Below are 12,173 nucleotides of genomic sequence, written 5' to 3' on the forward strand. Positions count from 1 at the left end.
CCTTTTCCCGCCAATCGTCCCGTCAACCCGTCGCTTAGTCGTGTCACATGCGATGCGCCTAGTTGCCAGAGCGCACCACGCGTACTACGCTTCACGTCGGGTATAGCGGTGACGTCAGCGCGTCAAGGAACAAAACAAACTTTATTAACAATGTAAACTTAACAAACCTAACACAAATTAAAATACTTTTATTAATCTATTAAAACATAATATATATTAACTAAAGTTACAAACATATATAATATGAATAAAATCAATTAAAAAACAAACAAACAAGGTTTGATCGTGACAGTTCTAAAAAAATATATTTTTTTATTTTTAGATTATAAACATATGAATCCTCATATCCCCAATTATATCCAAAGTTTTCATTCTGCAACGAACATATGTCTACAGGACTAGTCAATCAAATCACTCATTTGATCAAACATAATGAATAATCGATACATATGCCTGTTCAAATAGAAAATTCTACATTTGTATATAAGTCATATTATAGGGTATGAATATGGGGTTCACATGTTTCAGATCCTATTCTTAACCATTTTAACAGTTTTGAGGATGAATATCTTTTAGTGTAACTGGTATGACATAATTATTACAGTCGTTCAAAAGCATTATTTGGTATGTTATTTTATTTTATTATACAATCAAATATCTACATAGAAATGATGGTAAGAGCAAATAGAAAAGATATAAATTTGTATATAATAATAATTAATGGATTTATAATACAATTAATTAGGTATCAATATTTTATTTCAGATATGGGTTTAAATCCCAATCTGTATTCAATCCATAAGGGATCCTAGTGTTCAGAGTAAAAATCCAAAATAGTTCTTTTTTATCCAGTAGTTCCAACCTATTACCACCCCTATATGGCATTTCAATATGTTCGATTGCTCTAAATTTTAGTTTATTAATGTCTCCATATTTGCAGGTTGTAAAGTGTTGGGATACCGGATGTGTGAGATCCTTAAGTTTAATCAGCCTAATATGTTCTCGCATTCTGGCCTTCAATGCCCGAGTAGTGCGCCCCACATATTGCTTACCACATCCACAGTCCAATAAATAGACTATGAATGTGGTATTGCAATTTATGAAGGATTTTATAGTGTATACTTGTCCTGTATTAAAGGATTTGAAATTGGATGATTGTTCCAAGAACGTACATGAAATACACTTCAAACATTTGAAGCAGCCTTTTGGTAGATTAGCCCTATGTGATTGTTGTTTAGATGTAAAGAGGCTTCGAGAGACATAATTTGCAACTGTTTTAGCCTTTTTAAAGACGAAGCGTGGGCCCTCCTGATATACTTTCTTCAGTAAGGGGTCTGCAGATAATATGTTCCAGTGTTTCCTCACAATCTCCTTAATACCATTTGCTTGAACATTAAATTGTGTTATGAACATTGGGCTATTAGAGTCCCATGTATTCTGTTTTGGATTTCTTTGTTTGTTTAAGAGATCATCCCTGCTCATATCCTTAACTTCAGTAAATGACCTTTCAAGATTTGTTTTTAGATATCCCCTCTCCTCAAATCTTTTTAAGAGTTCCTCTGATTGAATCAGAAAGTCCTCCTCATTGGAGCAAATCCTTTTCAATCGGATGAGTTGTCCTTTTGGTATTGAATTTAAGAGGGGTTTTGGATGGCAGCTGTCAAATCTTAGATATGTGTTACGTGAGTTTTCCTTTCTATAAATATTTGAACCAATTTTCATGTGCATGTCAATAAATAAATATAGGTCAAGATAATGAATATGGTGAAAATCATAAGTGTAGGTGAATTTTAAATTAAAATCATTGTGATTAAGGTGATTAATAAATAATAAAAGTGATTCCTCCCCTCCATCCCAAATAAATATTAAATCGTCCAAGAACCGTCTATAAAAAGTGATAAATTGTCGATAAGGGTTGTTATCTCCAAATATGTGGACCGACTCCCACCAACCTAAAAATAGGTTGGCATAAGACGGAGCAAAGCTGGTACCCATAGCGGTTCCACATATTTGGAGATAAAAAGTGTCATCAAACAAAAAGTAGTTGTGTGTTAATAAAAAGTGAATACAATCCAAAATAAAAGCTCTCTGTGTAAGTGATAAAGTGGAGTGTTCCAAATAAGTGTTGACAGCTGCCATACCATGTTGATGAGTTATAATGGTATACAAGGAGGTCACATCCAGTGTGACCCAGATGTAACCTCCTTTCCATTCGATTCTTGTCAGTTTATCCAAAAGGTCACCACTGTCTCTGATATGTGATGGTAAATCATAAACAAATTGTTGCAAATAATAATCCACATATCTAGAGACACCATCTCCCAAAGATCCAATACTAGCAACTATTGGTCTCCCAGGAGGGGAGACCAAAGTTTTATGGATCTTTGGGAGATGGTGAAACACTGGGATAATGGGATGTGTCTCAAAAAGAAATTCACATTCTTTGGAGTCAAGAACTCCCAAGAGGGAGCCCTCTTCAATGAGTGACTTTAGTTGTTTAAGGAACACTGGGGTTGGGTCACCACGTAGTACAGAGTATGATAAACCATCTGACAATTGACGGATAGCTTCCTCCCTGTATTGCTTTTTACTCTGCACCACAATGGCTCCCCCCTTATCCGCGCCTTTAACAATCAAATCTTTATTATTTTTCAAATTGTGTAAAGCCTCTTTTTCAATCTTGCTGAGATTATTAATCCTGCTCTGTAGAGGAGACACTTGGAACGTGTATCCTCTAGAGAGGAGGACCAAGTCCCTCTCAACAAGTTTTTCGAATGTCATGAGGTAGTGTCCCTTCATATGTTTGGGAAAAAACACGGATTTCTTCTTAAAACCCGACTGTTGTCTACCTAGAACATTAGAAAATCAATAGCATCAGACATTTCATTTTCATTTATTAAATTGTTCATGTCTTGCAGACAACATTGTTCTTTAAATGTCAAGGCAGGAGGTGATGGATCTGGGCCTAGAGATGATTCTGTAAGCCCCCCTCCACACAATGGAATTTGTGTTCCATGAGTAGTAGGACCGCTCACGTCATCACCTCCATCCCTCTCCTCATCATCAATCCTATCCCCTCCATCAAAGAATCTTTTAAGGGTTAATTTTCGAACATATTTATTCAAATCAATGATAACATCAAACAGTTTAAACTTCGAGGAAGGTGCATATTTAAGCCCCTTGTCCAGTACAGAAAGTTCTGCCTGTGACAAAGGAATATTAGTTAAATTAATAACGCCTGTATTTTCAATCAAGAGTTCTTTTTCCTCTTTGGAGGGTTTCTCTTGTTTTCTTTTCTTTCCTCTTCGTGTGTGTTTGTACGCTCCCAGTTTTTTGAAGAACCAAAATATGTTTTAGGTTGAGTTTCTTTACTCCTACTGTTGTTTTCCTGAGAGGTATGTCCTGAATAAGTAGGATCCCCTCTTGTCTCTCTAGTGTCCCTCTGTGGTCTAGGATTTAATTGATCTCCATGTTTGTTACTTGTGTGGGCAAATGTGTCATTATCCGAAAAATCTGATTCCCCACTTGTTGTTTGTGAAAAGGAAATATTTTTCTTGAGAATAGATTTCTGTTTATCCACGTAATTCTTTTTAGGTGTAGAAGAATTATATCTTTTTGGGGGTGCTGGCCTTTGCCATACATAGACCTGATTACGTAAATAATCCTGCTTGTCTCTCTCAAACTTTGTTTGTTTTTTTAACATAATTTCCTTCTCCATGACTTCAATGTTTGTTGATAATTTCTCATCCAGATCATTAAATCCCTCCATTTCAATAAATTGACGTAAATCCTTTTGCAATATCTGTATATCTTTATCTAATTGCAGTTTTTCCTTTGTTTTGAGTTGTATAATCAAGTCCATAAGTGCAAATGAACAACAATTGAGGGTGTCCTTCCAATCATTCTCAAAGTCCACATTAACAAACCCAAAAGTGGGAGTTTTTTTAATTCGTAATCCTCTTGGGATCCTTTTTGTTCTTATATAGTTTTGCAATGTTATAATGTCCCACCATGTGCATACTTTTAATGATAAGAGTCTTTCCAACTTCGTAAATTGTATTTTCAGGTCAGACAAATCCTCACAAACCGATTCCACCGTATTATCAAATACTTGCTCGGCTTTCTTTGCTCTCTTTGAATTATCTGAGCAGCAAAATGCATATTGTGTGAAAGTCTCGTTTCCTTGATCAGTATCCTCCTCAAAATCTGTATTATTCTGATCCATAATTAAACCAATAAAAAATACACAAAAAATCCAAAAGGTATATATTAGTAATGTGTATAGTATAAAGGGAATATCACACTCTCTAAAGCACTAATTCTAAAAAATGTCACAGTCCATGTGAGCCACCTCACAGATATAGATGCACAGTAAAAAAGCCAGACTGTGTGGTGCTCTAAAACGTAGACTCAGCAAGGTCAATTATATATTGTATAAGTTGTATCCTCGAAGTATCCCACATATAAATGGTGACCATCTATAGCATAAACACCTAATTCCACCAGTTATCAATAAACCGGAAGAGGATTACCCAGATAGGTAAATACTCACACTAGCTAGTGTCCAGCCAAATCATTGATTAGGAAAAACGGTGTAAAATTGAGTAAATAAACTCACTTGTAGCAGATGGTCCTCCCGGGATTAACCTTCATCGGTGCGTGCATCCGGTACTCCACAGCAGAGGCAGATATCCAGAAAGGAGAGTTGGAGCACAGCTATACGAAATAAATTTGCTAGAGAGTGTGTCCCAAAAATTAGAGGTTTATTATTTGTCAGAACATGGTAACAAGAAAAAAATGAGCCCTCAGGCCCCCACCGACATGTTTCGAGCTTCCGCTCTTTATCAAGGTGTACAATGATCTGAAAATCTCTCTTACCTATTATAGTATCCTTTTCCCGCCAATCGTCCCGTCAACCCGTCGCTTAGTCGTGTCACATGCGATGCGCCTAGTTGCCAGAGCGCACCACGCGTACTACGCTTCACGTCGGGTATAGCGGTGACGTCAGCGCGTCAAGGAACAAAACAAACTTTATTAACAATGTAAACTTAACAAACCTAACACAAATTAAAATACTTTTATTAATCTATTAAAACATAATATATATTAACTAAAGTTACAAACATATATAATATGAATAAAATCAATTAAAAAACAAACAAACAAGGTTTGATCGTGACAGTTCTAAAAAAATATATGACATGAGGGATAACAGGACAGGTTTCTGGGGTGCCTCGATATCACTTACTAGTGCAGCGCCTCCATCTCCTGCAGCCCCCAGCGATATGGGGTGAAGTATCTACAAGAGAATATTCCTTCCCCTCCTCCCGATACACTTCACTCTCAGGCAGGAGTATAGGTAAAAATGCAGTCTCTTTATTGATCTCTTTCTTCAGTCAGAAGCCAGATCATACAGCAAGCTGTCTCCCTCCAGAATGTCCCTGACCTCACTCCCAGCCGAGGGCACCAAGAGTGGGTCTTGCTCTTCCCCTATCCTCTAAGCAGGATAGGAGGTATGTGGTGCTCCCTCTCAATCCCCGTATGGAGGCCTCAAGCCTGCCAGTCCTGGCAGCTCGCTGGGTGACCCTGCCCCTCTCACTGTAGGGATCAACTCACTAAATAGGAAATGGCAGTACACTAAGTAGCTCCAGCAGGCACCGCCCATGTGTCTTCTGATTGGACACAGAGCCTGATGACACTGCCTTCACTGACTCACTGCACTGCCTGAAGTGGGGGAAAACCCATGATTGCTCCTGGAAAACCTGCCCTTACACAGGGATTACAGCCAGGAGGAGGGCAGACCTATAGCCCAAATCACACAGGGCTCATATATATATATATATATATATATATATATATATATATATATATATATATATATATATATATATACATACATACATACATATATACACACACATGTAGCGCCTTTCCCCCACCCCCTGGGAGATGTGTGGCTACGATGTGTGGAGTACGGTGCGATACCTGTGGTTCACAGGAAATCTGAGCCACCGCTGCTGGGAACCTGGGGTGCACCTGAGTGATGCCCGGTAGCGCCTCCACCTGTATGGGATTTTATTATGTAGAATAACCCTGTTACAGGACACATAAGGAATACACACTTGGTATGATAACGGTTTTACTGCAGGCAACCAAATGATAAGATAACACATATATACAGTCCCACCAACCGGGCCAAGCATGGTCTAACCCTCCAATACTTTGTTCCCATGGAGTCACAGTCCCCAAAGTACTGAGGGGCCCTTGGGCACCCAACCACCCTGGCGTCAACAAAGTAATACCCCACCCAATGTGTGGTACAGCGCTGCCCACTAAAGTGTTGGTTGGTGCACATGCAGAGTTAAGTACCTGCCGGGTGATCCCACACCCGGGCTTGCTGATGTCGCAATTATTGGATCCACGAATCCAAGGATGTCCTCCACGAAGCCTCCGCCTCTATGTTGGGTGGGTCCCACGTGGATATTACCACATTTAAGAGTCTCTGTGGTAGCAGCTGGGTGATCTGGTCCCAGATCAACGGACACAGGATGCAGCCGCGTCCTGGCTTTGTCTCTATGGTTTGGTTTTACAGGGGCAGTGTCCCTATCTATGGGCCTGTCCCTGCAGCAACCACAAATTACACAGGGGAGTCGGGGCCTAGCTGGGGCCTACCAAGGGATATCTGGTCTAGTGCAGGTGCCAGAGACGCCTGCACATGCAACCTACCCCTTCCTTGTCCCAGCTCTGACTGGTGCGGTCCTCACAGTGTGCAAAATGTAGCTAATCGCAAGCAGTGGAATCCAAGAGCCCTATTGGCTAGGGTGCGCCATGTGACCCTGGTCCCTGAGGCTCATGGGACATTTAGTCCCTGTATAGAGCCTTTCCTATGGGCCGCCGCTTTGCGCGCTTACACTGCGCAAGCGCAAGCGCATCTAAGATGGCTACACCCTGCGGAGGGAGCCGCAGGAGCCTTCGGCGACCGAGTCGCCCGCCACTAGCTGCCGCAACACTCCCCCGCCGTAACAGAGGTAAGCGTGACCAAGGGGGACCCAGTTATATAAGTATTATCATTTAAAAAAATATATATAAAAAACAAATGAAACGCTTACACAAGGTCACAATGAGCTCCGACCAGGAATTGAGGAATTGAACCTTTATCATTCACTCAGTGCTTATTGATTTCATTGTCAGTGTCTTTACTCACTGAGCCATTTTATCTACTCAAAAATAAAACATAGACAATATATAATCTAGTGAGTAGAAAAGTAGAGAAGAGTAACAATCACTGCAAATCAAAGCGTGGAATGATCACCTCACACTTCCAGATAAAAGGGATAAACACCAGAAATAAAGCATTGTTTCCCATTAAGTTATACCTCTTGTAGCAGCCACAGGTAGGAGATAAAGGAAACACAAGGGGCGTATGGAAACGATAAAAACCTAATACACCAAATTCAAATGTGTGTCATTTTTCCCGTTAACACTGATAATCACTGATTTTTTTTAAATGAAATACAAACACTCTACAAAAAATACACTGATTTTACGAAAACAATACAAACCGTAATCCCAAATAATGGTTATAGTCAGAGCTGTTCACTTAAAGGGAACTAATGGTTTCACTACAGCAGGGGTGGCCAACTGCCGTCCTCTAGGGTCACCAACAGGTCAGGTTTTAAGAATATTCCTGCTTCAGGGCCGCAGAGTAAAAATAATGATGCAATTTTGGCTCCAGATATATAGACTTCACGGATCCATGTTCCAAATCCTGACATTCTGAGCCTCTGGGATAGAATAAAATGGCTACCAGGGTTTGTTGTAGAATTCACAGAATCCATAAGAAATATCTCAATTGCTGCTTGTGATTGTGCTGTCCCTTTAAATGGCCTCAGCTGTCTGGGGCAGGGGAGGCTGGAGTTTTGCCAGACCTGATTGGCTGTGAGACAGTATATCACGTGACAAGCTCAGAGCCTGATCTTTAGCTTGTCCATAGTTAAGAGAATTTATTAGGAGGGCAGAGTCACAGCCTGATATAGAGCAGGATGGTGATACTGGGGTACTGGTACATTCGAGGGGTGAGTCACTGTGGGGAGATAATACTACAGTATAAGTGGTTACTGGGAGGATGGGGGTAATGCTGTATGGGGGATATGGTGAGGGTGTAATATTGATGTATGGAAATAAGAAGGGTTATGGGGAGGAGGGGGTAATATTGAAGTTATGGGGGTATATGGGAAGAGGATCATATTGATTGGAATGGGGGGAGTATACTGGGAGGAGGTGGGTAATGAAGAATGGGGAGAGGTAGCATTAAGGAATTTGGGGAGGATGGTATACAGTGCTATTGAAGGTACAGAGAGGGGTATATGGGGAGGAAGGGGTAATACTGAATGGTTGAGGAGTATACTGTGAGGAGTAATGAAGGATTAGGGGGTAATCTGGGAGGAGGGGGTAATATTGAAGGAATGGGGGTACACTTGGAGAAGGGGGGTAAAATTACAGGTTTAGGGGGTACACTGGGAGGAGGAGTAATATTGAATTTATCGGGGGTACAATGGAAGGAGGAGGGTAATATTTAAGTATGTCTATAACTTGGTGTTAGGGTGTTTAATCACTTATACATTCTCTACCGCTCCTTTTTTCTCTTCATCCTGTAGCTGGCTCACTCCATCCGTCTCTTGCTAGAATACACGGGGACCCTGTATGAGGAGAAACTATATGTGACTGGTGATGGTGAGTGCATCACACGTGTGGGGTAGCAGACAGTGCCATGTTTTGTGACTCCCTTAACCACTCTGCTCTATGCACCATTGGTATCGCTACGGCCTTCTGCCAGGACCCCTGGAAGGGGTTAAACAGTCTGTTTGTGGAGTATTTTCTCTCTTATTTGGTGTGGATTAGTTTATATACACCCACCTCCTCCCTGCATCAGTGTGTTGCTGAAAGCTGTTACTGCACCTGACTTCAATATAGATGGGTGATGGGGCAGAGAACTTCTGAAAGATTCACACAATAATTCTGATAACTTACTTTTACAGAGAAAGCAGAGTTGTGACTGTATAAATAAAAGTAGTTTGTACTATCGTGCTTTATTCTGACCGTAGTAGATGCATGGATCAGCCTTCCAGCTGTGAGGGCAAATGCATTGATAACTTGCATGTGGCGTGACACTATTACACTATAGCTGGCACTCACTGAGCTGTGATGCAGGGTAAGAGTATCACACCCCAATCTTCTGTTAATTGGTGTTCATCAGTGGCCATTAATGCCACATCAGGAGTGTTGCAACGCATTGCGGCTTAATGATTCCCAGTCTATGTATTTTAGAACCTGTAACAGTGTGTACACACAGTGCCACCCTCTGTGCAGTGTGTGCCACTCCCTGTGTGCAGTGTATCGGTGTCACACAGATTCATCTCTTCCTTAGCCCCAGATTATGACCAGAGCCAGTGGCTGGACGAGAAGGAGAAGCTGGGACTGGACTTCCCCAATGTACAAGTGACCCCAGGAATGGGTGGTGGGCTATGGGGAAGTGGGTGGGGGATATGGAGGGGAATTTTATTTCCCTAGTGTAAAAGGGGTCTAATACCTCCTAAATTGGTGGGATGATTCAGTTTGTAGACTGTGGGAGATTGGAGGGGAATCCCGTTTCCTGAGGGGTGATTCTAGTTACCCTCTCCTCCTGCAGTTGCCGTACCTGTTGGACGAAGATGTGAAGCTGACACAGAGTAACGCCATCCTGCGCTACATTGCACGCAAACATGGACTGTGTAAGAATCTGCCCACAGTGCCCGAGTAATACCCCTTGAGGGATGTCTCTCTCCTTCCCCCAATTAAAGGGTTAGCTGTTTTTAGCTAAATTTGCACGTTGGATTAATTTGGGAATTTTGACTGAAAATGGCCCATTTGCAGCTTCAGCACGTCCAGAATCGGCCCCCAAGTTTTTCTAGCTCTCCCCCCCCCCCCCCACCATATTGAGTCTTCCTCTCCCATTGAGTCTCTTTTCCCACCAGGTGGGGAGTTGGAGGGGGAGAAGCACCGTGTGGATCTGATTGAGAACCAGGTCATGGATTTTCGGCGGGACCTTGTCACGATTGCCTATAACCCCCTGTTTGTGAGTCTGATGGCTGGAGAGATATTTGCGGGGAAGAGGTCAAATTAGGGGGAGAGATTAACATATTTCCAACCCCCCCCCCAGGAGACCCTGAAGGGACCATACCTGGAGAAGTTGCATGTCGCTCTAACAAGATTTTCTCGCTTCCTTGGAGATGGAGCTTGGATTGCAGGAGAAAAGGTGCCCTCTACCCCCTCAAGCACCCATCTCTTCACTCAAGCTAGCTCTCTCCTCTCCCTACTACATCCTATCATCTCTTGCGTCTACTTCTTCTCCCCATCTGCATTCTCTCCTCCTCCTCCTGGATATGGCTGTGCCAGATGATGCCTTGGCGTACTGTCAGGGTTCACACCAGGGTGTGGCGGAGAGATCCTGACTGCCTCCAATCTCCTCCCCCTCCCCCAGATCACCTTTGCTGACTTCCTGATGTACGATGTTTTGGATCAACACCGAATGCTGGAACCAACGTGTCTGCAAAACTTCACCAACCTACAGGATTTCCTGACCCGAATTGAGGTGACTTTCACACCAGAACTGTCTTATTATCCCAATTATGGCTGTCTTATTAGCATCCCTCAGCTGTCATCCCATGCCAGGGGTATCTGTGCACACTACAGGAGGTCTGTTACCATCAGGGCTCCTTCAGCCTCCACTCTAGCTGGACACGAGGGCAGTAAGTATGTGGGTATAATGGTTGAGGGTGGACTGAAGTCTGCTGTGCTGAGTCCAGGAACGGCTTATTCTGCACAGCTCGTAATGACTAATCAGGTATTTATTTTCCTGTAATTATTCACATTACTTGGTTGTCACATGGGGGGAGATTTGGAATCTGATTTTCTCCCACAATTAGGAAGCTCATTAACATAGTCGTTAAGCTGATATATCCTTTCTTCCTCTCCCAGGCTTTGCCTCATGTTGCTGCGTATATGAAGTCCCCTCACTTCATGAAGACCCCGATCAACAACCGTATGGCAGCGTGGGGCAACTGCAAATAAGGGGTCCTGTATATCTCCCTCATGCACTCTCCTCCCCCTGTTACGCTTTTTGTATGACCCTGCCTGACCCTGATTTGGGTCTCCCAGTATTTTCTCCCCCATACTATTTATTCCTGTCGCAAGATTTCAATAAAGTTGCATTTTTCTGATCATTTTGTCAATGTATGTACATCTTTATTTTATAGTGCCCACAATGTTCTTGGCACTTTCCTAAAGAGACTACAGTACAGGAAATTATTATACAATAGGAAAGGAAATCCCTTCCCCGAGAGCTTACAATCCAAATGGAATGTTGGGAAACTTACAGAGACGGCAGGTGAGGGAGGTAAGTGCAGTAGATGGAAGTCGTTGGTAAGAGTGACTGTGGGCGTGAGACAGTAGCCATGAGCTGGTCTATTGGAATGCTTCATTTTACAGGTGGGTTCTAAAGTTTGAAAAAATAGGCTAAAGTGCTCTAATGCAGGTATAACCAAATGAAGTAAGCCAAACCACTAAACCAAGGTATAAAAAATGAGTAATTAAATAGTACTTAATATGCAATAGTATGGGTACTATCCTCCTGAAGACAGGTGGTAGATGGTACAAGCCCACTCACCCTCAATCTCATTGGCAGGTTCCCCTGAACATAAGCAATACTCACAATCCTAGGAGTGGTAGGCAGGCTGTGCAGCTTTAGATATGCAGTATAACAGGTAAGTATGGAGGGCAAAAGCGCACTAGCAAAAACGGAGCAGGAAGGACCCAGAATCAAAAATAAATTAAAAGGGCACTTTAATGTGACAAAAGACCCATCCAATGCGTTTCGAACGTCACAGCGTTTTTTTTTTCCAAGGATAAAACACAATGTAATGACATCCGTTAAATACCCTCTTACCTGTGAACCGTTTTGCGCCAAAAAACGGAATCCTGATGATGCCATGACGCAATGCGCGTCATTGCGCATGCGCAGAGCGACCCAGTGCCATTCTAAGGGCAAAAAACGTCCCACAGGCAGTGTGGCCATATTTGTTATGGGCAAAACATAAAGCAGCAGATAATGTTACAGTTCCAACCACCCTCAATAC

At 42.2% G+C, this 12,173-nt stretch overlaps 1 protein-coding gene across 1 annotated transcript; it reads left to right on the forward strand.

Annotated features, from left to right (window-relative positions):
* Positions 1-8,042: 8,042 nt before the first annotated feature.
* Positions 8,043-11,198, forward strand: LOC142470430 (glutathione S-transferase Mu 4-like). Its single transcript, XM_075577230.1, has 8 exons — positions 8,043-8,075; positions 8,658-8,733; positions 9,428-9,492; positions 9,689-9,770; positions 10,014-10,114; positions 10,199-10,294; positions 10,520-10,630; positions 11,017-11,198. The coding sequence occupies exons 1-8, from the start codon at positions 8,043-8,045 to the stop codon at positions 11,107-11,109; spliced, it is 657 nt and encodes a 218-aa protein (XP_075433345.1). The 3' UTR covers positions 11,110-11,198.
* Positions 11,199-12,173: the final 975 nt, after the last annotated feature.

The sequence above is a fragment of the Ascaphus truei genome, chromosome 1 (assembly GCF_040206685.1).
Source record: "Ascaphus truei isolate aAscTru1 chromosome 1, aAscTru1.hap1, whole genome shotgun sequence".
NCBI lineage: Eukaryota > Metazoa > Chordata > Amphibia > Anura > Ascaphidae > Ascaphus > Ascaphus truei.